The 25,253-nt window shown below is 37.0% G+C and overlaps 1 protein-coding gene across 1 annotated transcript in view; it reads right to left on the reverse strand.

Annotated features, from left to right (window-relative positions):
- The window catches only part of GRIA4 (glutamate ionotropic receptor AMPA type subunit 4), a 412,492-nt gene that overhangs the window by 181,643 nt on the left and 205,596 nt on the right, over positions 1-25,253 (reverse strand). The window contains exon 3 of the mRNA XM_061154923.1: positions 10,887-11,071. Within this exon, the coding sequence (XP_061010906.1) occupies positions 10,887-11,071 (185 nt within the window). The remainder of the gene's footprint in view (positions 1-10,886; positions 11,072-25,253) is intronic.

Raw genomic sequence — 25,253 nt, forward strand, 5'->3', positions numbered from 1 at the left:
AAGTCAGGAACAAGGCAAACGTACCCACTCTCACCACTACTGTTCAACATAGTTTTGGAAGTTTTACCAACAGCAATCAGAGCAGAAAAAGAAGTAAAAGAAATCCAGATTGGAAAAAAAGAAGTACACCTCTCACTGTTTGCAGATGACAAGATCCTCTGCATAGAAAACCCTAAAGACTCCACCAGAAAATTACTAGAGCTAATCAATGAATATAGTAAAGTTGTGGGATATAAAATTAACACACAGAAATCCCATGCATTCCTATACACTAACAATGAGAACACAGAAAGAGAAATTAAGGAAACAACTCCATTCACCATTGCAATGAAAAGAATAAAAAAACTTAAGAATAAATCTACCTAAAGAAACAAAAGACCTATATATAGAAAACTGTAAAACACTGATTGGAAAAAAAAAAAAAAATGACAGTAATAGATGGAGAAATATACCATGTTCATTGATAGGAAGAATCAATATAGTGAAAATGAGTATAATACCGAAAGCAATATATGGATTCAATGCAATCCCTGTCAAGCTACCAACGCTATTTTTTAAGAGAACTAGAACAAATAATTTCACAATTTGTATGGAAATACAAAAAACCTCGAATAGCCAAAGCAATCTTGAGAAAGAAGAATGGAACTAGAGGAATCAACTGCCTGACTTCAGACTATACTACAAAGCTACAGTCATCAAGACAGTATGGTACTAGCACAGACAGAAATATAGATCGATGGAATGAAATGGAAAGCCCAGAGATAAATCCACACATCTATGGACATCTTATCTTTGACAAAGGAGGCGAGAATATACAATGGAGAAAAAACAATCTCTTTAACAAGTGGTGCTGGGAAAACTGATCAATCACTTGTAAAAGAGTGAAACTAGAACACTTTCCAACACCATACACAAAAAATAAACTCAAAATGATTAAAGATCTAAATGCAAGACCAGAAACTATAAAACTCCTAGAGGAAAACATAGGCAAAACACTCTCTGCCATAAATCACAGCAGGATCCTCTATGACCCACCTCTCAGAGTAGTGGAAGTAAAAGCAAAAATAAACAAATGGGACCTAATCAAACTTTACAGCTTTTGCATAATGAAGGAAACTATAAACAAGGTGAAAAGACAGCCTTCAGAATGAGAGAAAATAATAGCAAATGAAGCAACTGACAAAGAATTAATCTCAAAAATATACAAGCAACCCCTGAAGCTCAATACCAGAAAAATAAATGACCCAATCACAAAATGGGCCAAAGAACTAAACAGACATTTCTCCAAAGAAGACATACAGATGGCTAACAAACACAAATGCATGAAAAGATGCTCAGCATCACTCATTATCAGAGAAATGCAAGTCAAAACCACAATGAGATACCATCTCATGCTAGACAGAATGGCTGCTATCAAAAAGTCTACAAACAATAAATGCTGGAGAGGGGGTGGAGAAAAGGGAACCTTCTTACATTGTTGGTGGGAATGGAAACTAGTACAGCCACTATGGAGAACAGAGAGCTGTTGCTGCTGCTACGTTGCTTCAGTCGTGTCCAGCTCTGTGCTACCCCATAGATGGCAGCCCTCCAGGCTCCTCCGTTCCTGGTATTCACCAGGCAAGAAAATGGAGTGGGTTGCCATTTCCTAATCCAATGTATGCATGCATGTTAAGTCACTTCAGTTATGTCCGACTCTATGGGACCCTATGTACAGCAGCCCACCAAGCTCCTCTGTCCACAGAATTCTCTAGGCAAGAATACTGGAATGGGTTGCCATTTCCTTCTCCAATGGAGAACAAAGAAGAGATTCCTTAAAATCCTGGAAATAAAACTGCCATAGGACCCAGCAATCTCTCTGCTGGGCATACACACTGAAGAAACCAGAACTGAAAGAGACACATGTACCCCAATTTCATCACAGTACTGTTTGCAATAGCCAGGACATGGAATCAGCCTAAATGTCCAATGGCAGATGAATGGATAAGACAACTGTGATACATATACACAATGGAATATTACTCAGCTATTAAAAGAAATGCATTTGAATCAGTTCTAATAAGGTGGATGAAACTGGAGCCTATTATACAGAGTGAAGTAAGTCAGAAAGAAAAATACCAATACAGTATATTAATGCATATATGTGGAATTCAGAAAGATGGTAATGATGACCCTATATACGAGACAGCAAAAGAGACACAGATGTAAAGAACAGACTTTTGAACTCTGTGGGAGACGAGGGTGGGATGATTTTAGAGATTAGCATTGAAACTTGTATATTATCATATGTGAAATAGATCGCCAGTCCAGGTTTGATGCATGAGACAGGGAGCTCAGGGCTGGTGCACTGGGATGACCCAGAAGGATACGATGGGGAGGGAGGTGGGAGGAGCTTCAGGATGAGGAACACAAATACACTCATGGCTGATTCATGCCAATGTATGGCAAAGACCACTACGATGTTGTAGAGTAATTAGCCTTCAATAAGAACAAATAAATTAATTAAAAAATTAACAATTGGTGATTTCTTATCCATCTCTCAGAAAATGAAAGTATTCATCATTTTTGTAACATCATAATTTCATGGATATAAGTCAATAGACCAATGGAAGAGGTAGAAGATTGATAAAGCATGAGATAAATTATTAGGAATTTTTCAAGTAATTAAGTTCAAAATTTAAAATCAAAGGATATTTGTAGAAATAAAATAATATATGAAAATATATTCATATAAATATGATATAAAAATAATTCACATATTTCAAGTTACATTGCTGTTGTTCAGTTGCTTAGTCATGTCTGACTCTGTTGACCCCATGGACTGTTGCACTCCAGGCTTCCCTGTCCTTCACTATCTCCTGGAGCTTGCTCAAGCTCAAGTTCATTGAGTAGGTGATGTCATCCAACAGTCTTGTCCCCTGTCATCCCCTTTTCCTCCTGCCTTCAATATTTCCCAGCATTAGTGTCTTTTCTAATGAGTCAGCCCTTTGATCAGATAGCCAAAGTATTGGAGCTTCAGTTTCAGCATCAGTCCTTCTAATGAATATTCAGGACTGATTTCCTTTAGGATTGACTCCTTTAGGTTTGATATCCTTGAAGTCCACAATTCAAACCATCAATTCTTCAGTGTTCAGCCTTCTTTATGGTCCAGTTCTCACATATGTACATGATTACTGAAAAAACCATAGCTTTGACTCTACGGATCTTTTACTTTGTAAAAGTAATGTCTCTGCTTTTTAACACACTCTCTAGGTTTGTCATAGCTTTTTTCCCCCAAGGAGCAAGTGTCTTTTAATTTCATAGCTGCCATCACCATCTGCAGTGATTTTGGAGCCAAGAAAAGAAAGTCTGTCACTGTTTCCCCACCTATTTGCCATGAAGTTATGGGACTGGATGCCATGATCTTCATTTTTTGAATGCTGATTTTTAAGCCATTTTTTTCACTTTCATCAAGAGGATCTTTAATTCCTCTTCACTTCCTGCCATAAGGGTGGTGTCATCTGCATATCTGAGGCTGTTTATATTTCTCTCAGCTATCTTGATTCCAGCTTGTGCTTCATCCAGCCTGACATTTCACATGACGTACTCTGCATATAAGTTAAATAACCAGGATGATCATATATAGTCTTGATACACTTTCCCAATTTGGAATCAGCCTGTTGTTCCATTTCTGTTTCTAACTGTTGTTTCTTGACCTACATACAGCTTTCTCAGGAGGCAGGTAAAGTGGTCTGGTATTCCTATCTCTTTAAGAATTTCCCACAGTTTGTTGTGATCCACATAGTCAAAGGCTTTGGCGTAGTCAGTAAAGCAGGAGTAGATGTTTTTCTGGAATTTTTATTTTTTTTCTATGATCCAATAGATGTTGGCAATTTGATCTCTGGTTCCTCTGCCTTTTCTAAATCTAGCTTGAACATTTGGAAATTCTTGGTTCATGTACTGTTGAAATCTGGCTCAGAGAATTTTGAGCATTACTCTGCTAGCATGTGAAATGAGTGCAACTGTGCTGTAGTTTGAACATTCTTTGGCATTGCCTTTCTTTGGGACTGTAATGAAAACTGACTTATTCCAATCCTGTGGTCACTGCTGAGTTTTCCAAATTTGCTGGTGTATTGACTGCAGCACTTTCACAGCATCATCTTTTAGGATTTGAAATAGCTCAGCTGGAATTCCATCCCCTCCACTAGCTTTGTTCATAGTGATGCTTCCTAAGGCCCACTTGACTTCACACTCCACGTTGTCTGGTTCTTCGTGAGTGATCACACCATCGTGATTATCTGGGTCATTAAGGTCAGTTTTTTTTGTATAGTTCTTTGGTGTATTCTTGCCATCTCTTCTTAGTATCTTCTGCTTCTGTTAAGTCCATACCATTTCTGTCCAGTATTGTGCCCACCTTTGCATGAAATGTTCCCTTGGTATCTCTAATTTTCTTGAAGAGATCTCTAGTCTTTCCCATTCCATTGTTTTCCTCTATTTCTCTGCACCATTCTCTTAGAAAGACTTTCTTATCTCTCCTTGTTAGTCTTTGGAACTCTGCATTCAGATGGATATGTCTTTCTTTTTGTCCTCTGTCTTTCACCTCTTGTTTTTGCAGCTATTTGTAAGGCTTCCTCAGACAGTCATTTTGCCTTTTTGCATTTCTTTTTCTTGGGAATGTTTTTGATCACCAACTCTTGTACGATGTCATTTACCTCATTTACCTCTGTCTGTAGTTTTTCAGGCATTCTGTCTATCAGATCTAATCCTTTGAATCTACTTGTCACTTGCACTGTATACCAGAAGGGCCTAATGGTTTTCCCTACTTTCTTCAATTTAAGTGTGAATTTGGCAATAAGGAGTTATAGTAAACTCCTATATTATATAATATGACCATATAATATTGTCATATTAAGCTAGGCCATAAAACAATTGATGAGCTAGGTAAGATAAATAATGAGTAGTGTGTTCAAAATTATATACTATTATAAGTAAAAATGGAAACTTTCTATCATTAATTAATCACAAATTCAACAAATGCCAAAAAACTATTTTTAACTTTATGAGTAAACCAAATTGCTGTGGGATTCAGAGAGATAATAATGCAATTTGTTTTACTGGGATTATGATACAAACAATACAATAAACCTAACTTGGTAGTTTTTATTGAAGTATATTTCTACTTTTATAGAAATTTTAATATATTTTTGTATTTTTATATATTATATATAATATATAAAATCTCTCTATTTTAATTTCTTACAGCTGAGTGGGTGATACTTATTCATTATACTTATTCATATATAAATTCTTTCATTTTTTCTACTATTGTGTGTCTATTTAAGAGTGAAAAAATCAATATATCTTTAAAACTAATTTTCAAATATTTGTTTTGAAACTCATGTTTTGAGATATTTGAATGAATGTATAGCTAAGTGGTATTTTAACTATCAGACATTTATGAGAACTAATTAGTTCATAGCCTAAAAATAATTTGGAAAAATGTACAGAAGATAAAATGCTTCCTAAACAGTTGTTTATTAATGTATTTTGAAAGAAAATTGTGAGGTATTTCCATCATGTTTTTGAAAGTTGGCACAAATTAAAATGTCAATGAAGTACTTATTGACAGCCTGCCACCACAATATGAAGTGTGCCCATCCTTCTAGAAATTTAAGAACACATTCTCTTATCCTCATTGTATTAATTTCTCCATCTGAGAAAGGGCTAACTTGTCAAAGGCTTTTTTTTTTTTTTTTTTTTTGAAGGAAGGGAAAAAAAGATGGAAGAGAAGGAGGACTTTGAGCTCACCTACACCCACAAACACATCAACAATATATCTCTAGCTGTAAACAAATTGGAAACTGGGAGAAAGCTCTTCCATAAGCAAGACTGTGAGAAAAACCCACACAGAGATAGGTAAGAAAGGAAGCAAAGAAATCAGGGTTTGAACTACATATTGAACACCTCATTCCTGGGGTCTTACATTGAGAAGACAAGTCACTTTAGCTGGTTTGAAAACTAGCTGGACTTAAGACGGGGCTGTAAGAAACTGAGATTTTACTTTTGAAGAATGCACACACACCTGCTTGTTTTTGGGAAAATGGGAAGGAAGCAGATTGAAAACTCCCTGGGATTCTGGCCAGTTTTATTTATTTATTTATTTTTTTATGGCCATCCTAGAGATTTAGTACAGATTTAATGCAATTCTTACCAAAATTCAGTGATATTTTTCACAAAACTAGAGCAAATAATCCAAAAATTTATATGGAACAAAAAAGATCCTGAATAGCTGAAACAATCTTGAGAAAAAAGAATGAAACTCCTTGACATCATTATACTAAAAAGCTACAGTCATCAAAATAGTATGGTACTGGCACAAAAAAGACACATAGATCAATGGAACAGACTAAAGACCCCAGAAACAAACCCATGTACCTATGGTCAATTAAGGTACAATAAAGAGCCAAGAATATATAATGGAGAAAAGGCAGTCTTTTCACCAAGTTGTGCTTGGAAAACTGGACAGTTACATGTAAAAGAATGAAATTAGAACATTTTGTTAGACCATATACACAAAGAAAGTATTAAAGACTGGAAAGTATTAAAGGCTGGAAACCATAAAACTCTTAGAAGAAAATGTTCAGAACACCATCTTTGATGTAAATCATAGCAATATATTTTGGACCATTCTTTTCAGACAAAGGAAACAAGCAAAGGTAAACAAATGGGACCTTATCAAACTTAAAATCTTTTTCATAGTAAAGGAAACCATTGACAAGATAGAAAGACAACTTGAGAAAAATTACTAACAAATGATATGAGTGATAAAATATTAATATCCCAAATATATAACCAACACATAGAACTTAAGATTAAAAAAAAAAAAAAAAAAACTGATTAAAACATTGGCAGAAGGCCTGAATTAACATTTTTCTTTTTTGATGGAAATGGCCAACAGTCACATGAAAAGATGCTGAAAGTCACTATGTTAGCCAAATGCAAATCAAAAACCACAATAGCATAGTACCTCACAACTGTCAGAATGACCACTGTTGTCAAAAGCCCACAAATAACAAATATAGGCAAGAATATGAAGAAAAGGGAACACTACTACACTGTTAGGGGGGATGTTAATTGGTGCTGCCACTGTGGAAATAAATACAAAAGTTTCTTTAAAAAATGAAAAGACAGAACTACTATATTGTTTAGGAATCCCACTCCTGGGTATACATTCAAAGAAAGTAAAAACTAATTTAAAAGATATGTACCTCAAAGTTCATAGTTGCATTATTTACAAAACCCAAGGTAAAGAAGTAATCTAAGTGGATACATGGATAATGGATAAAGTGGATAATGGATAATGGAAAATGGATAATGGATAAGAGGTTAATGGTTAAAGAGGATGTGATATATCATGAAATATTACTCAACCATAAAGAAACAAAAAACTGCCATTTGTAACAGCATGGATAGAACTGGAGGGTATTTTACTTAGTGAAATTAGTCAGACAGAGAAAGACAAATACTGTTTATAATCACTTATATGCTGAATTTAAGAAATAAATTAAAGAAATTGACATAACAAAACAGAGACAGACTCACAAACACAGAAATAACTAATGGTTACCAACAGGAAGAGGGAAGGGGTGAGTGACAAGATAGGAGTAGGGGATTAAGAGGTACAATTTACTATGCATAGAGTAAGTAAGATTCACAGATATGTTGTACAGTGCAGGGAACATAGTTGATATTTTATAATAACTCTAAATGGAATATAATCTATGAAAATATTGACTCTAAGTTGTATACCTGAAAATCATTTATATTTTAATAGAAAAAACTCAGAGACATTTTTCTGATCAAGATTATTTAGCATTTTGCTTTGTAAAAAAGAATGCTTTGATTCTCTGAAACTTTTTTCTATTATTTTACTAAAGAGGATGTTGAAATAGAGTTATTGAAGTGCAGGTACAAATTCCTGACAAAGTTTTGTTTAGCTTCTGTTTTTAGATGAATCAGAAATGAAATCAAGAGACGTTAAAAGTGATTTTGCTTAGAGCTACATGAATTAAAATATAGACAGTGAAAAAAATGTTCAGGATAGGAACAGCTTTTCTTGGGGGAGAAATTTTATAGGACAATTAAGAACATATAATGTATTCTTACACTAGAGTGGACTTTGTTACAATTTATGAGATTTATGTTTGAGTGGTATTTTAAAGAGACAAAGATTTGTTAATAGTCTCATTATTAATGTGCATGAATAAAAAAATAACTCTTAGAATTCTGGAATAATTAAAATAGAGTTGATAATGGTAAACACTCAACTTTTCTAAGTTTTGGGTATCTGATGTATAGCTTGGTAACTATAGTTAACAACACTGTATCATGTGCTCAGAAGTTGCTAAGAAAATAGACCTTAAATGTTCCCACTCCTAAGAAGAAAATAGATTTGTAGAGTTTGTGTAGTCATCAAAGGTATGCAAGAAGAAAAAAGTCATTATGTGAAGTGCTGGGGGAGGAAATGGCAACCACACTACAGTATTCTTGTCTGGAAAATTCCATGGACAGAGGAGACTGGTGAGCCGCAGTCCACACAGTCACAGAGTCAGACAAGACTGAGCAACAGATTACAGCGCACGATGGAGGTGTTAGCTAACCCTGCTGTGGTAATCATTTCACAATATATTTGTGTATCAAAGTATAATGTATTTCTCTTGTATGTTAATCATATCTCAATAAAGCTGGAAAAAATTAATTTCTTTGAAACTGTGACAAAAATAAGATGCCTGGTTTCCTTAGCAAGAGTTTATTTGGGACTTCCCTGGTGGCCCAGTGGCTAAGACTCCACACTGCCAATGCAGGGGGCCTGGGTTCGATACCTGGTCAGGGAACAGGATCCCACATGCCACAACTAAAGATCCCACGTGCGGCAACCAAGACTCAGTGCAGCCAAATAAATAAAATAAATATTTAAAAAAATAAAAAAATAAATAAAAAAAAGAGTTTATTTAACTTTATTTATTCAACAATTATCCATAGCCCCTGATTTTCTTCTTAGAAGCCTGTTAAGCCTCTGGAATGGCTCGGTGTGCTCTGGGCACTCAGTTGCCTTTTCCAGACGTGGTCTTTCATAGCACAAGTCTTTTAGCAACTAGAGGGCCTGAGCCTTATTCACCAACTGACAGGAACTTGGTAATCCCTGAAGTTCTTACAATTGACTGTCCTGTAGGATTTGTGAAGAGTTATTTACAAAGTTTCAGTTATTCATGTCAAACAACTCAAACTCTCAGCATAGGAGTGAAGTGGGAGAAGGAAGAAATGGGAGTCTGAGCTGAAGTGACTAGGTCTTGCTCAAAAGAGGAGGTAACCTTTCTTGAATTCCATAAATGCATACTAAAAGTTTCATATACTATATGTAATTACAACCTTAATGATTTCTTGGACTCCCTGAGGAATAAACCTGAGTGATAAGAAGGCTAAAATTAACATTTTCTAATAGAATAATAGCAATTCATCAATCAACTGTTATTTTTTCCCCCTTCTTCTATAAAAGGGTAACAGGTGGAGAATACTGTTATCTTTTTCTTACAGTATAGTCTGGCTTAAAAGAACTTTAAAATAAATTCTACATGCTTTTTTGCTTTTGACTTTTACAAATGCTAATTATTGTTGAAGAAAGAAACTTATGGCCTCTAGTTTAGTGTCCCCAGATATTGAGGAGAAATCTTTGAAACATGTCTTGATTTTGATTTGTAAAATTGAGTACTTAAGTTGTTCTTATAAATAAACTTCCAAATTGGTAAGTTATTACTATGAATCAAATAATAGGAATCAAATCAAATCATTTTATGCAAATGAACTGTATGTAGCAAACTAACCAATGAAACGTGCTACAATATTGTTTAGCAAGACTAACATATTGTAGGTAAATATGAGCAAACATTTATAAAACCACTAGATGGCATTCATTCACTGCAATTTTGGCCAAATACAGCCTTTAAAGCTTTATCATGATATACAGGATTAGGAGCAAGTATTATCCCTTATTTGATGATATTTTTCTATCATTTAACGCAATGACAGAGTTCAATTTTACCTTTTCCTGTATGTTTTAAATCAAATCAACAAGCACTGAAAATCTTTATTAAAGGATTCTTCCTTGTGAGAAGATTTGAAAACCATCTTCACTATAGTGGTAATGTATTTACTTAAAATATTTAGAAGAAAATATGCACAGTATGTCACTTAATTTTCTTTTGTTTATTTGCTTTATTAATTCATTTAGATATTTCTCACATAGCTAGTTCTCTAAAGGTTATAAAAAGTACACAGCCACGTTTTGTAATATTCTAGAAGGCATTTATCTTTAGAATTAGTGTTTATGAAAATAGGAGGTCAAGAGCTCTTGAGTCACGAGAAGTCCTTTCTGTTGTACAGCTTAAAAGTGTATGACAAACAGTCCTTCTAAGTACATTGAGAACCAAAACGGCCTTTGGTGTTAAAAAGTTATGATTTAGTCTTGCCTGTGTGTGTGCTCAGTCACTAAGTTGTGTCCAACTCTTTGTGACCCCATGGACTGTAGCTAGCCAGGCTCCTCTGTCTGTGGAATTCTTTTGGCAAGAATACTGGAATGGGTTGCCATTTCCTCCTCCAGGAGATCTTCTCCCACCCCCTGGAATGATTCCACATCTCTTATGTCTCTTGCATTGACAGGTGGGTTCTTCACCACTGAGCTACCTGGGAAGCCCCATGACTTAATATTAGAAATAAATAGATCATGGAGCAAAAACTCCCAAACTCCACACTTTGACTACATGAGTGAGAGAACATATTTATGGACCAAAAAAGGTCAACCATATTTGTAGAAGATCTAGGTTAATAATAACAACATAAAATCCAACACTTACCTGTTCTAATATGTTTTGAAGCCTCTCTATTTCACAGTCTATTACAAATTTCTTCTCTTGTCTTCTATCAAGTTCTTCTAAAAGTTGCCTATAGTTGACATCGTTAAAATTTTCCACACATATAGCACTGACGTGCCACCCATTTTGTCCTGCTTTTTCCATAATAGCTTGAAGTATCGAGTATCCTAGTGGGGAAAAAATTCAGAGTGGTTACTAAAAACATGCCCCTAAATAACTTATACAGGCACGGCGTCTACATCATATTTTTGTATTAAAATGAATTCTTAGAAATTTAAAAACACGAGTGGTTATTTCTGAATCATTCATTTTTCCTTTCTTTGCATGTGTGTGTGCTAAGTTGCTTCAGTCACGTCCAACTCTTTGCAACCCTATGTACTGTAACCCACAAGGCTCCTCTATACATGGGATTCTCCAGGCAAGAATACTGGAGTGGGTTGCCATGCCCTCCTCCAGGGGATCTTCCTCAGCCAGGGATAGAATCCTCATCTCCTGTGGCTCCTGCATTGCAGGCAGAGTCTTTTATCTCTGAGCTGCCGAGGAAGCCTCTTTAATTTCTTTATTCAGGACAAAGACATTCCTTAAAAATATTGCCTGAAATGAAGTAATAACATCATGCCTTGAGTAAGAGCTCTCAAAATCCCTCTACTGAATAAACATTCCTTAAAAATATTGCTTGAATGAAGTATCAAATCATACCTTGAAAAAGTTCTCAAAATTCTTCTACCAAAGACATTGCTTTGGAGACATTTTTTATGAGATAAACCTAAAATAAAATCTAGTACCCTCTGTAGTCAAGAACAATTTAAAAAATCTTTGCTAATTTTGCTCACTCAACAGAATTAATTTTGAACATCTGTATTAACTCTCCTCTTGAACAAGTAATAACATTTTTGGGTTCAACTGTGGAAGGTAAGTTATAAAATAAACATTACAACAGTATTTATTGAAGACCCATTATTATAAGTGGAGAAAGCATTATTTAACTCTTTCTGTCTTGACAGGGGAATTAAGTGGATGGGGGGGGGAGGGGGAGAACTGAATGAAAGCCAGGTGAAGGAATGGCCTCTTAAACTCATAATCTAGTAGAAGAAAAAGACATTCAATTACAAAAAAGAAAAAAAATGCAACTTAGTTTAAAACTGTAATGATTGCTGCAGGCAAGGAAAAGTTTTGGCCCAAGGGAAAGTTTGGTTAAATCTGCCTTGATGAGACAAAGGAAAATGCCCTGAGAAGAAACAACTTGAATTGGGTCTTGACGGTTGAGAAGGTACCTCTAAGATTGCTGAGGAAAGAGTGTTTATTAGCTGGAGACAGCCTTCCAGCGGGTGGAACAGTCTTTATTCTTGATCCAGATCTCTCTCCATATGGAGGAGAAGTAAGGCTCTTAATATCTTGGTAAAGGAAGAAGGGTCAGATTCATGAAACCAGCCTTTAGAATATTTCTTCTTGTTAATATTGCCTTGAAATCTTGCCTTTTCCAGCTCTCAGTTTTGAAGTGGAATGTGGAAAAAATAAAAAAAGGAGAAGAAACTTTAAATCTATGTATAGCTTTTGGCATAAGCCTTTTTATTATTGTTCAGTCACTCAGTGGTGTCTGACTCTTTGGGACCACATGGACTGCAGCACACCAGGCTTCCCTGTTCATAAGAAACCCCCAGACCTTGCTTAAATTCACGTTCATCAAGTCAATAATGCCATCTAACCATCTTATCCTCTGTTGTCCCATTCTCCTCCAGGCTTTAATCTTTCCCAGCATCAGGGTCTTTTCCAATGAGTCAGGTCTTCACGTCAGGTGGCCCAGGTATTGGAGCTTCAGCTTCAGCATCAGTCCTTCCAATGATATTCAGGACTGATCTCCTTTAGAATGGACTAGTTGGATCACCTTGCAGTCCAAGGGACTCTCAAGAGTCTTCTCCAACACCACAGTTCAAAAGCATCAAATAGTCAATGCTCAGCCTTTTTTATGGTGCAACTCTCAAATCAGTTCAGGACTACTGGAAAAATCATAGCTTTGACTATACAGAACTTTGTTGGCTAAGTAATGTCTCTGCTTTTTAATATGCTGTCTAGGTGTGTCATACCTTTTCTTCTAAGAGCAGGCATCTTTTAATTTCATGGCTGCAGTCACCATCTGCAATGATTTTGGAGCCCCCCAAAATAAAGTCTGCCATTGTTTCCATTGTTTCCCCATCAATTTGCCATGAAGTGATGGGACCAGATGCCATGATCTTCGTTTTTTGAATGTTGAGTTTTAAGACATCTTTTCCACTCTCCTCTTCCACTTTCATCAAGAAGCTCTTTAGTTCCTCTTCACTTTCTACCATAAGGGTGGTGTCATCTGCATATCTGAGGTTATTGGTATTTCTCCCAACAAACTTGATTCCACCTTGTGCTTCTACCATCCCACCATTTCACATGATGTTCTCTGCATATAAATTAAATAAGCAAGATGACAATATACAGCCTTGACATACTCTTTTCCCAATTTGGAACCAGTCCTTTGTTCCATGTCTGGTTCTAACTGTTGCTTCTTGACCTGCATACTGATTTCTTAGGAGGCAGGTAAGGTGGTACTTATGCTTCTTAAAGGTAAGCATAAGCCTTTAAAAAGGTATAATTCTTATTTGAGCTTATTCTATGCCAGTTATAGTTTCTTATAGTTTCTTCCTCCCTTGCTCCCTACAAAGCATCACTGTGAACAAGCTAGTGAAGGTGATGGAATTCCAGCTGAGCTATTTCAAATCCTAAAAGATGATGCTGTGAAAGTGCTGCACTCAATATGATAGCAAACTTGGAAAACTCATCAGTGGCCACAGGATTGGAAAAGGTCAGTTTTCATTCCAACCCCAAAGAAAGGCAATTTTCAGACTACCACACAATTGCACTCATCCCACACACTAGCAAAGTAATGCTTAAAGTTCTCCAAGAAAGGCTTCAACAGTATGTGAACTGAGAACTTCCAGATGTTCAAGCTGGATTTAGAAAAGGCAGAGGAACCAGAGATCAAATTGCCAACTTTATTTGGCTCATAGAAAAAGCAAGAGAATTAAAAAAAAAAAAATCATCTACATCTGTTTCATTGACTACACTAAAGTCTTTGACTATGTGGATCACAAAAAATGGAAAATTCTTAAAGAGATAGGAATACCAGACCACCTTACCTGCCTCCTGAGAAACCTGTATGTAGGTCAAGAAGCAACAGTTAGAACTGGATGTGGGACAATGGACTGGTTCCAATTTGGGAACGAAGTACATGAAGGGTGTATATTGTCATCTTGCTTATTTAACTTACATGCAGATACATTATGTGAAATGCCAGGCTTGATGAAGTACAAGCTGGAATCAAGACTGCAGGAAGAAAAATCAATAATCTCAGATATGCAGATGACACAACCCTAATGGCAGAAAGTGAAGAGGAACTAAAGAGCCTCTTGGTCAAAGTGAAAGAGGAGAGTGACAAACACAACATTCAAAAAAAGTGGCATCTGGTCCCATCATTTCATGGCAAATCAATGAGGAACCACTGGAAACAGTGATAGACTTTATTTTGGCCCCAAATCAGTGCAAACAGTGGCTGTAGCCATGAAGTTAAATGATGCTTGCTCCTTAGAAAAAAAGCTATGACAAACCTAGACAGCATATGAAAAAGAAGAGAGAAAGGCCGTATAGTAAAAGCTATGGGTTTTCTAGTAGTTATATGTATGTGAGAGTTGGATCATAGATAAAATTGAGTGCTAAAGAACTGATGCTTTTAAACTTTGCTGTTGGAGAAGACTCTTGAGAGTCTTCTGCAAGGAAATCAAGCCAGTCAATCTTAAAGGAAATCAGTCCTGAATATTCATTGGAAGGACTGATGCTGAAGCTGAAGGTCCAATACTTTGGCCAACAGATGGTCCCCAGAACTGACTCATTGGAAAAGACCCTGTGGCTGGGAAAGACTGAAGGCAGGAGTAGGGGAAACAGAGGATGAGATGGTTGGAGGGCATCACCGACTCGATGGACATGAGCTCGAGGGGGGCTCTGTGTGTTGGTGATGGACAGGGAAGCCTGGTGTGCTGCAAGTCCATGAATTCAAAAACAGTGGGACACGACTGAGTGACTAAACTGAACTTGCTCCCTATAGTTAGATTGAAGAGCTGGGTGGACTAAAAGTGAAGATTTAAGATGAGTACATACAAAGCATTTTCTGGATAAGAACACCTTTTCTCAGTTTTCTAATTTTTGTATGAGTCTCTCAGATTTAAGGATTTTGATTTTTGGGTATATTTTCTACAAGCCAGAGCTTCAAACATTATAGATGTTCAATTAGTATCAACACATGGAACTGATGATGAGATCAAATTTGGAATATGAATTACCTGATATCCTGCCAAATGAAATACTGTGGCAGTGAGGATTTATTTTTATCTAAACGAAAAAAAAAAAAAAAAAAGAAATTCCAAAGAAGAATAAAAAGGGCTTGTTGATTACTATATAATTATTCTAGTATACCTATTGATCCATTTAGTCTTTCTTTTTGTAATGCATGCCTGTAATTATCTTTTCAAATCTTACCTAGATTCCCTCCTTCCCTGCCCCTAATCAACTACTCTTTCCCTTGTTTCCTACCTTATGCATATGTAACATGAAGATTTGTGTTCTGCCTTAATGAAATCAAACAGGACTTGAGGAATCTTCCTGGGTTCAAAAGTCCCTCAGAGTCCCCCATTTCTTATTTTAAGAGAAAGGCTTTAAGTCTTCTAGGACTTCCCTGAGTTCCAAAGAGTGGAGTCATTTACAATTACTATAATTAGGAAAGTGAGGGGACACAAGTGAAGCAAACCCTAATGGTCTTGCAGGAAACAGAAATCCCAAAAGGTCTTAAAAAAAAAAAAAAAAAAATCAGGAGCCATTGCAAATTGACATTCTTGACCAACACATAATGCTCTAAGTAAATGATAAAATGTCTCAACTATTGTTTTTGCTCTCTGTAGAATAAGAGTTGAAGGCTTACTAATTTGCTCTGCAGGAACAATCATCAAAATCACACTGAGTCACAAGACAGTGGCAGTAAGTCTGCAATTGAGATCTGTGGGAAGCTAAAATTGCAAAGCCCCCTTTCCTCCTCTTTACCGTTCTTGCTTTTAAAAACCTTGCACCCTGGCCAGCCAGCATGATGAATCTGAGAACAGCCATCTTCTATCTTCTCTGGAGGGCAGTACCCCAGATCAATAAACTTTTCTCTGCTGTAAGCTCTGATTTTTCTTTTTGTTTGGCCTCACTACGCATCTAGCACACAAACTTGGTTTAGACATTAGTGTACATGTTCATTTCTCATTTATTCTGTTACTGGGATTTCCTCTCTGATACAGCTTCCCATCTTTGGCTGCAAATAATATAATCAATCTGATTTTGGTTTTGACCATCTGGTGATGTCCATGTGTAGAATCTTGTCTTGTGTTGTTGGAAGAGGGTGTTTACTATGACCAGTGTGCTCTCTTGGTAAAACTCTATTAACCTTTGCCCTGCTTCATTCTGTGCTCCAGTGTCAAATTTGCCTGTTACTCCAGGTATTTCTTGACTTGCTACCTTTGCATTCCAGTTCCCTATAGTGAAAAGGACATCTTTTTTGGGCGTTAGTTCTAGAAGGTCTTGTAGGTCTTCACAGAACCGTTCAACTTCAACTTCTTCAGCATTACTGGTTGGGGCATAGACTTGGATCACTGTGAAATTGAATGGTTTTCCTTGGAAATGAACAGAGATCATTCTGCCATTTTTGAGACTGCATCCAAGTACTGCATTTCAGACTCTTTTGTTTAGTATGATGGCTACTCCATTTCTTCTAAGGGATTCTTGCCCACAGTAGTAGATTTAATGGTCATCTGAGTTAAATTCACCCATTCACTTCATTATAGTTCGCTGATTACTAAAATTTTGACATTCCATCTTTCCATCTCCTGTTTGACCACTTCCAATTTGTCTTGATTCATGGACCTAATATTCCAGGCTCCTTTGCAACATTGTTCTTTATAGCATCAGACTTTACTTCTATCACCATTTACTTCCATCACCATCACCATGTTGTTTTTGCTTTGGCTCTATCTCTTCATTCCTTCTTGAGTTATTTCTCCACTGATCTCCAGTAGCATATTGGGCACCTACTGATCTGCGGTGTTCATCTTTCAGTTTCCTATCTTTTTTTCCTTTTCATGCTGTCAATGAGGTTCTTAAGGCAAGAATACTGAAGTGGTTTGCCATTCCTTTCTCCAATTGACCACATTTTGTCAGAACTTTCCACCATGACCTGTCTGTCTTGGGTGGCCCTACATGGCATGGCTCATAGTTTCATTGAGTTTGACAAGGCTGAGGTCCATGTGATTAGATTGGTTAGTTTTCTGTGATTATGCTTTTCAGTCTGTCTGCCCTCTGATCGAGAATGATAAGAGGGTTATGAAAACTTAGTGAGGGGAGAGACTGACTGAGGGGGAAACTGGGTCTTGTTCTGATGGGCGGGGCCATGCTCAGTAAAACTTTAATCCAATTTTCTGTTGAAGGGTGGGACTGTGTCCCCTCACTGCTCTTTACCTGAAGCCAAACTATGGTGGAGGTAATGAAGATAATGGCGACCTCCTTCAGAAGGTCCCAAGCAGGCACTGCTGCACTCAGTGCCCCCAACCCTGCAGCAGGCCCCCGCCGACCCACACCTCCACCGGAGGCTCCTGGACACTCACGGGCAAGTCTGGGTCAGCCTCTTGTGGGGTCACTGCTCCTTTCTCCTGGGTTCTTGTGTGCACAAGGTTCTGTTTGTGCCCTCCAAGAGTCTATTTCCCCAGCCCTGTGTAAGTTCTGGCAGCTCTATGGTGGGGTTAATGGGATCTGCTTGAAGAGGGCTTATTCCATACACAAGTCTGTTGAACCGAGAGCCCCTGTCCCTGTGTCAGGCCATTGCTGACCCTTACCTTCACTGAAGACACTCAAATACAGTTCTGTTTCAGTCTCTGTAGGGTCTTTGGGTCCTGGTGCACACAAGGTTTGTTTGAGCTCCCTGAGCATCTCTGGTGCCTATGACTCTTCATTCTAAATGTGATTTTGCCCCTCCTACCATCTTGCTGGGGCTCCTACTTTGCCCTTGGGTGTGGGATAGCTGCCACTCCAGTGCCTACCAATCTGAGCTGACTGTGGCTCAGATCATGAAGTCCTTATTGCAAAATTCAGACTTAAATTGAAGAAAGCAGGGAAAACCACTAGATCATTCAGGTATGACCTAAATCAAATCCCTTACGATTATACAGTGGAAGTGACAAATAGATTCAAGAGATTAGATCTGATAGACAGAGTTCCTGAAGAACTATGGACGGAGGTCTGTAACATTGTACAGAAGGCAGGGATCAAGACCATCCCCAAGAAAAAGAAACGCAAAAAGACAAAATGGTTGTGTTAGGAGGCCTTACTAATAGCTGAGAAAAGAAGAGAAGTGAAAGGCAAAGGAGAAAAGGAAAGATATTCCCATTTAAATGCAGAGTTCCAAAGAATAGCAAGGAGAGATAAGAAAGCCTTCCTCAGTGATCAATGCAAAGAAATAGAGGAAAACAACAGAATGGGAAAGACTACAGATTTCTTCAAGAAAATTAGACATACCAAAGGAATATTTCATGCAAAGATGGGCACAATAAAGGACAGAAATAGTATGGACCTAATAGAAGCAGAAGATATTAAGAAGAGGTGGCAAGAATAAACAGAACATCTTAACAAAAAAGATCTTCATGACCCAGGTAATCATGATGGTAGGATCACTCACCAAGAACCAGACATCCTGGAATGCTAAGTTGGCTTTAGGAAGCATCACTATGAACAAAGCTAGTGAAAGTGTTGGAGTTCCAGTTGAGCTATTTCAAATTCTAAAAATTGATGCTGTGAAAGTGCTGAACTCAACATGCCAGTAAATTTGGAAAACTCAGCATTGGCCACAGGACTGGAAAAGGTCAGTTTTCATTTCAATCCCAAAGAAAGGCAATGCTAAAGAAGGTTCAATCTACTGCACAGTTACACTCATCTCACATGCTAGAAAGTAATGCTCAAAATTTCCGAGCCAGGTTTCAATAGTATGTGAACCATGAACTTCCAGATGTTCAAGTTGGATTTAGAAAGGCAGAGGAATCAGAGAGCAAATTGCCAACATCCACTGGATCATCAAAAAAGCAAGAGCATTTCAGAAATACATCTACTTCTGTTTTATTGACTATGCCAAAAGCTTTGACTGTGTGGATGACAACAAACTGTGGAAAATTCTTAAAGAGATGGGAATACCAGATCAGCTGACCTGCCTCTTGAAAAATCTGTATGCAGGTCAGGAAGCAACAGTTAGAACTGGACATGGAACAACAGACTGGTTCCAACTTGGGAAAGGAGTATGCCAAGGCCATATATTGTCACCCTGCTTTTTAAACTTATAGGCAGAGTACATCATGAAAAGTGCTGGGCTGGATGAAGCACAAGCTGGAATCAAGATTGCTGGGAGAAATATCAATAACCTCACATATGCAGATGGCACCACCCTTATGGCAGAAAGTGAAGAAGAACTAAAGAGCCTCTTGATGAAAGTGAAAGAAGAGAGTGAAAATGTTGGCTTGAAACTCAATATTCAGTAAACTAAGATCATGGCATCTGGTTCCATCACTTCATGGCAAATAGGTGGAGAAACAGTGGAAACCGTGACAGACATTATTTTGGGGGGCTCCAAAATCACTGCAGATGGTGATTGCAGCCATGAAATTAAAAGACGCTTGCTCCTTGGCAGAAAAGTTATGACCAACCTAGAAAGCATATTAAAAAGGAGAGATATTATATTGCCAACAAATATCTGTCTAGTCAAAACTATAGTTTATCCAGTAATCATGTATGGATGTGAGAGTTGGACTATAAAGAAAGCTGAGAGCCCAAGATTTGATGCTTTTGAACTGTGGTGTTGGAGAAGACTCTTGAGAATCCCTCAGAATGCAAGAAGATCAAACCAGTCCATCCTAAAGGAAATCAGTCCTGAATATTCATTGGAAGGATTGATGCTGAAGCTGAAACTCCAATACTTTGACCACCTGATATGAATAACTAAATCATTTGAAAAGACCCTGATACTGGGAAGATTGAAGGTGGGAGGCAAAGGATATGACAAAGAATGAGATGGTTGGATGGCATCACTGACTCAATGGACATTAGTTTGAGTAAACTCTAGGAGTTGGTGATAGACAGGGAGGCCTGGCGTGCTGCAGTCTATGGTTGGCAAAAAGTCAGACACGACTGAGCTGCTGAACTGAACTGAACTGAAGGGCTTTCCATGTGGCAATGCTGTTAAAGAACACTCCTGCCAATATAGGAGATGTAGAGATGCGGGTTTGATCCCTGGGTCAGGAAGATCCCTTCAAGAGGGAATGGCGACTCAGTCCATTATTCTTGCCTGGAAAATCCTCATGGACAAGAGCCTAGCTGGCTACAGTCCCTAGGGTGGCAAAGATTTGGAAGTGACTCAGCAGCAGCAGCAGTGAATCAGTGTTCTTTCATTCATTTTTGACACCTATTAACATGTTCCTTTTAAAAATGTCAATTAACATCTTTTCCTTTTTCTCATTTTATTTACTGTTATATCAAAGTAATTAAAAAACAAAAACAAAAATTTTGTTTGATTTTCTTGTTTGTTGTAAAAATAATAACTAATTTCTACCCACATCCTCCTATGACTATAGCTTGGCACAGTTTTTTAGACATTGCTTTTGTTTGTTATCATTGCTTCATGTCAGTGCTAGGCTGTTATTTTTCTCCCTACAGGAATTTTACAGAATATAGACCTATATACTTTCTCATGAAATTTATATATGCTTCCAATTGCATGACAGATATTGAAAGATTCACATTAATAAAACACAATTCAAATTCAACATTTTGTTATCTGATTTTTCAGATTTAGAAGTGACTATAGAATTGAAATAAAACAAAACCCTAGGACACAATCTTTGTTAAATGGAAAAGAAAGTTGCATGCCTAAAAATAATCATTAACCACTGTCAGAAATAAGTGGCATCTTTTCTATACAGTGCAGAGGACACACAATTATAGTTTCAGAACCCAGTTGAAAATTGGAGTTCTTTTATAAGTTGTGTTTGGTTTTAATATCCTCTCTTATTCACTGCAACTCAGATGTACTTGTCTTATTTATTTGCCAAGATTGCTGGGAATATATTGTAACTCAGAGAAAATACTGTCATTGAATCTATGATTGTGTAACTTATCTGTTATATAAACTAGAAAATCACAAGTCATTTAATTCTACATCTGGCTATGATTCATATCACCTAGTTATTAGAAAATCTGTAGTGAAATATTGTTGGTCAGAACATGAATGCTACTCTTAAATATCACAAGACTAATGGGGAGTTCACTACTGAAAATTTTTAAAAAGTCTTTCTTTTATTTAAAGCTAACACTTTAATTTAATTTGTTAAAAATAAAGATGTCCAAAATTCTTTAATATATGCCAGTATAAGCAGAGTTATGATTCTTGAAAAGGATTTAACTAGCAAAACTGGTATTTAGGTAAACTAACTATTATGAAAATTGCATTGTATTGTATAAATAGCTTCAAAAGAACCAAAATAATTTTATTAGAATGGTAATAAAAATGTATGATGGACAAGATCACATTGTTGGATTATAATGAGTAATTAAAGGCTTTCTCATGGTTATTAGAGAACACAATCAATTATACATATAAATATTTTTAAAATGTTAAATTATATAATGATATAGCTAATTATCCTAAATAAATTCATGGCAATTTAAGCAGTTTTGAGCTACTGTATCTTTACGCATCAACACTTTTTTATATAACCTATGAATAATGACCTATTTTGGATGAGTAGTACATTCCAGATATACAGCTGCTAGCAACACAAACTGGGCTTATTTGTTTGATGTTCTCTTTTGCAAGATTTATTTGATTCAACTATCTGCACACAGAAGGGAAGGAGGAGAGTAAGGATTAGTGTATGTCAGAGTGGATATAATTTCAAAAAAGAGAGAATTATTTGTGTGCTATAAAAAAACCTCCACTAAGATAAGAAGAGAGAACTGTTTTTTAATTAGAAAGTCACTGGTACACACAACAGGAGTAGCATCAATGGAATGCTGAATATAGGAGTCATATTGCAGAGAAGTAAGAAATTGAAGAGAAAGTGAGAAGTGAAAATATAGTAATTATGAAGGAATATCATCAGAATAATTAATTAAATGCAATAAGGGATATGCCATTATGATAAATATGAGATAACCAGTGAGGCCCTGGGAACTGGTTTGCTAAGGAGAGGACTGGTCTGTCCCATGGGACACTGTTGAGCTTAAAAAGAAGTGAGAAAGGGATATAGCAGCAGCTTGTATTCAGTACTTACTCAAATTAGAGTCTCTTTTATTAATCCTATAAATTGCTATGCAGGTATCACCTACTACCAGATTTCTCTGATTTGACACAATTACTGGCATCCAAAGCTAGCATATTCCAAGAGAAAGATGTGTATGTCTGAAGGACTGCTTTATGTGTTTAAACCTTAGTCATAGAAAGGAATAAGGTTCTGTAATCTTAACAGCATTCAATGCCATCATATTAGAACTTAAGAGCCAATTTAGTAACCATTTAGTTTGGACCCTTTCCAAAACAGCTTAGGTACTGAAATAACATGTTCAAAAGTTATAGTCTGCACTCTAAGATCTCTGAACACAGAAAGAGTTCAACATTGTAGCTTGGTTAAAATTATCTGCTGCTGTGACTATAGCATTTATTTATGTCCTAGTTCAAGAAAGACATAGTGAGAATAAGCAAAGATCTTCCAACTTACACAGTTTGAAGCCACACATGTAAACCTGGAAGTAAGATGGAATGTTTCAAGTTTTTCTTTTTTTTACGAAGAATAAGAGTAAAAATAAAAAATTCTTCAAAGATGGTTATTTTGGGTGTTTGGGGTCTTAGATTTTCCCTAAGTCCTCTTGTATTTTCTGACAGTAGTGTTTATTGTTTCTTGATCCCTACATTACAGTGTCCATATTTACTTCAGTGATATAGTAGAATTTGGTACTTTAAATCTTTAAAGTTTCTGTCAGTTGCAACATAAATCTTATTTATATAGGCATATAACAAATATTTTCAACTATTTGTCACAGGTTCAGACACTGAACTCCTCTCAGCCATGCATTTTTTTTTTTTTCCCCTCATTTCTCTTGGGGTTTTCTAGAAATAGATCACTGGAGTATTTTATTTCACTTGTTTACATGGCAACTAGACTGATGTTTGTCTACTTCGTCTTTAACTGGAAAATCTATAGTACTTCTTTGAATGAATCTTTCAATGTTTTCCTATTCTTTTATGAAGCAAACCAAAATCAGGTCATATGTGACTCCTCCCTCTCTTTGTAGTTTCATTTTGTACCATTACTTTCCTTGCTTTCTACCCTCTATTAACACTGCCCCCCTCAGATGTTATAAAAAGTACCAGGTATTTCAGTGCCTTTGCACATACTAGTTAGTGCTCCCTTTAAAAGACTTATTTCCTCCTACTTTTGTCTTCTCTTCATCTTTCAGATCTCATCTTAGATATCACTCATGTTCTAACTAGGTCACTGCTCCCTCATATAACCTCTTATAGCTTTCCGTACATTTCTTTCAGAGATTTTTTAACCAGTCTAAACATATATTTGAATGATAATCTGATTAGTGTCTTCCTTCTCCCCCTGCCTATATTGTAGGCTCCCTGAAAGTAATATTTCTTTACACTGTACATAGTCTATTGGTTCTCAGTCGATATTCAGCAAAGAGTTGTCTGAATGCAGAAATAAATTAATGGGAAATTCATACAGGGGAATCAGGATGTCAGAAGGCTCAGAAGGAGCATGGCAGGTCACATTTAGGAATTTCAAATACTTCAGATTATTTTGTGTGTTTGGGAAAGCAAGGAAGATGTGTGGAAAATTGGTGGGAAGAATTTCAAGGACTGGAGAGATAAGCAAGCAAGGGACATCGCACAAGGGCATTCTTTATCATATTGTAAAGTTTGGACTTTATTTCTCATGGACTTTAAGAAGACTTTGACAGGACTTCCCTGGTGGTCCAGTTTTGAGGGTTTGCCTGCAGGTGTGGGGAGGCAGATTGGGTCCCTGGTTTTGAAAACGTAACAGGCAAGAACACTAGAGGCCCCCAAACAGAAGAAATAGGCTGCAAATGTCAGACGTTTTTATCTCTCTCTTAAGTGGCGGGGGAAACAAGCTACAAGTGTCAGATTTTTTTCCCTTCTCTATACAAAATTAAAAGGAGGTTTCTTTTAAAATTCTGTGTTGCCATGACAACACCTGGTTCCACCTAAACTTAACTTTTCTCAAACCTTGAGCTAACCAATGGGTTTTTCATATGGAAATGTTTTTCTTAAGCTATGTTAGTTTATCTTAAGCTATGTTATTTTTTCTTAAGCTATGTTTTTTCTTAAGCTATGTTATTTATCCTAGGCTTTGTCTTTCTTCAAGTCAGTTCCACCTAAGACTCAGGACCAGTAATGGCTCAACAAACCAGTATGTTTTACTCATACAATTGTTCTCCTAATCTATATTAATAAGACTATGTATTTGCTTGGAAACCTGCTTTTCTGAAAGGTTTGTGTCAATTGTTTTATGGCCCGGGATGACTCACCTTGTGCCAACATCATCTCAAAATACATGTTGTGGGTGAGGGGCCTGGTGCCTCTGTCTGAGTTCTGAGACATTTCCTTTCTCTAATTAGCAGCCTGATAGTAGGTACGTAACTTCTTGCTTAAGACTAGCAGGGGGTCATTCTTTCTGACTCCTTCTTCTGGTGTCTATGTCAGAAGCTTTCTCTATCTCTTTTATACTTTAATAAAACTTTACTACACAAAAGCTATGAGTGATCAAGCCTCGACACTGGCACCAGATTGAATTCCTCTCCTCCGGGGGCCAAGAAACCAGGTGCAGTTCATGACTCAGCAGCAACCTTTCAGTGTGGGAGGATCTCACATGCCACAAAGCAGCTGGGCCCCGTGCCACAGCTACTGAAGCCTGCACACTCTAGGGCCCATGTGACACAGCTGCTGACCCCATGTTTTGCAACCAATGAAGTCCCAGTACCTAGAGCCATGCTCTGCAATAACAGAAGCCACCACAAAGAGAAGCCCACGCACCTTCAGGTTGCTGTATGGCAAAAAGCAATACAACATTGTAGAGCGATTATCTTCCAATTAAAAAAAGAAGGGCCTGAACAGGCAGAACTATGGAGAGAGACTGGCCTACGAGGTCTTCTGATCATCAGCTGCAAGAGGCTTGGGAA

Source organism: Dama dama, chromosome 1 (genome assembly GCF_033118175.1).
Source record: "Dama dama isolate Ldn47 chromosome 1, ASM3311817v1, whole genome shotgun sequence".
In the NCBI taxonomy this organism is placed as follows: domain Eukaryota; kingdom Metazoa; phylum Chordata; class Mammalia; order Artiodactyla; family Cervidae; genus Dama; species Dama dama.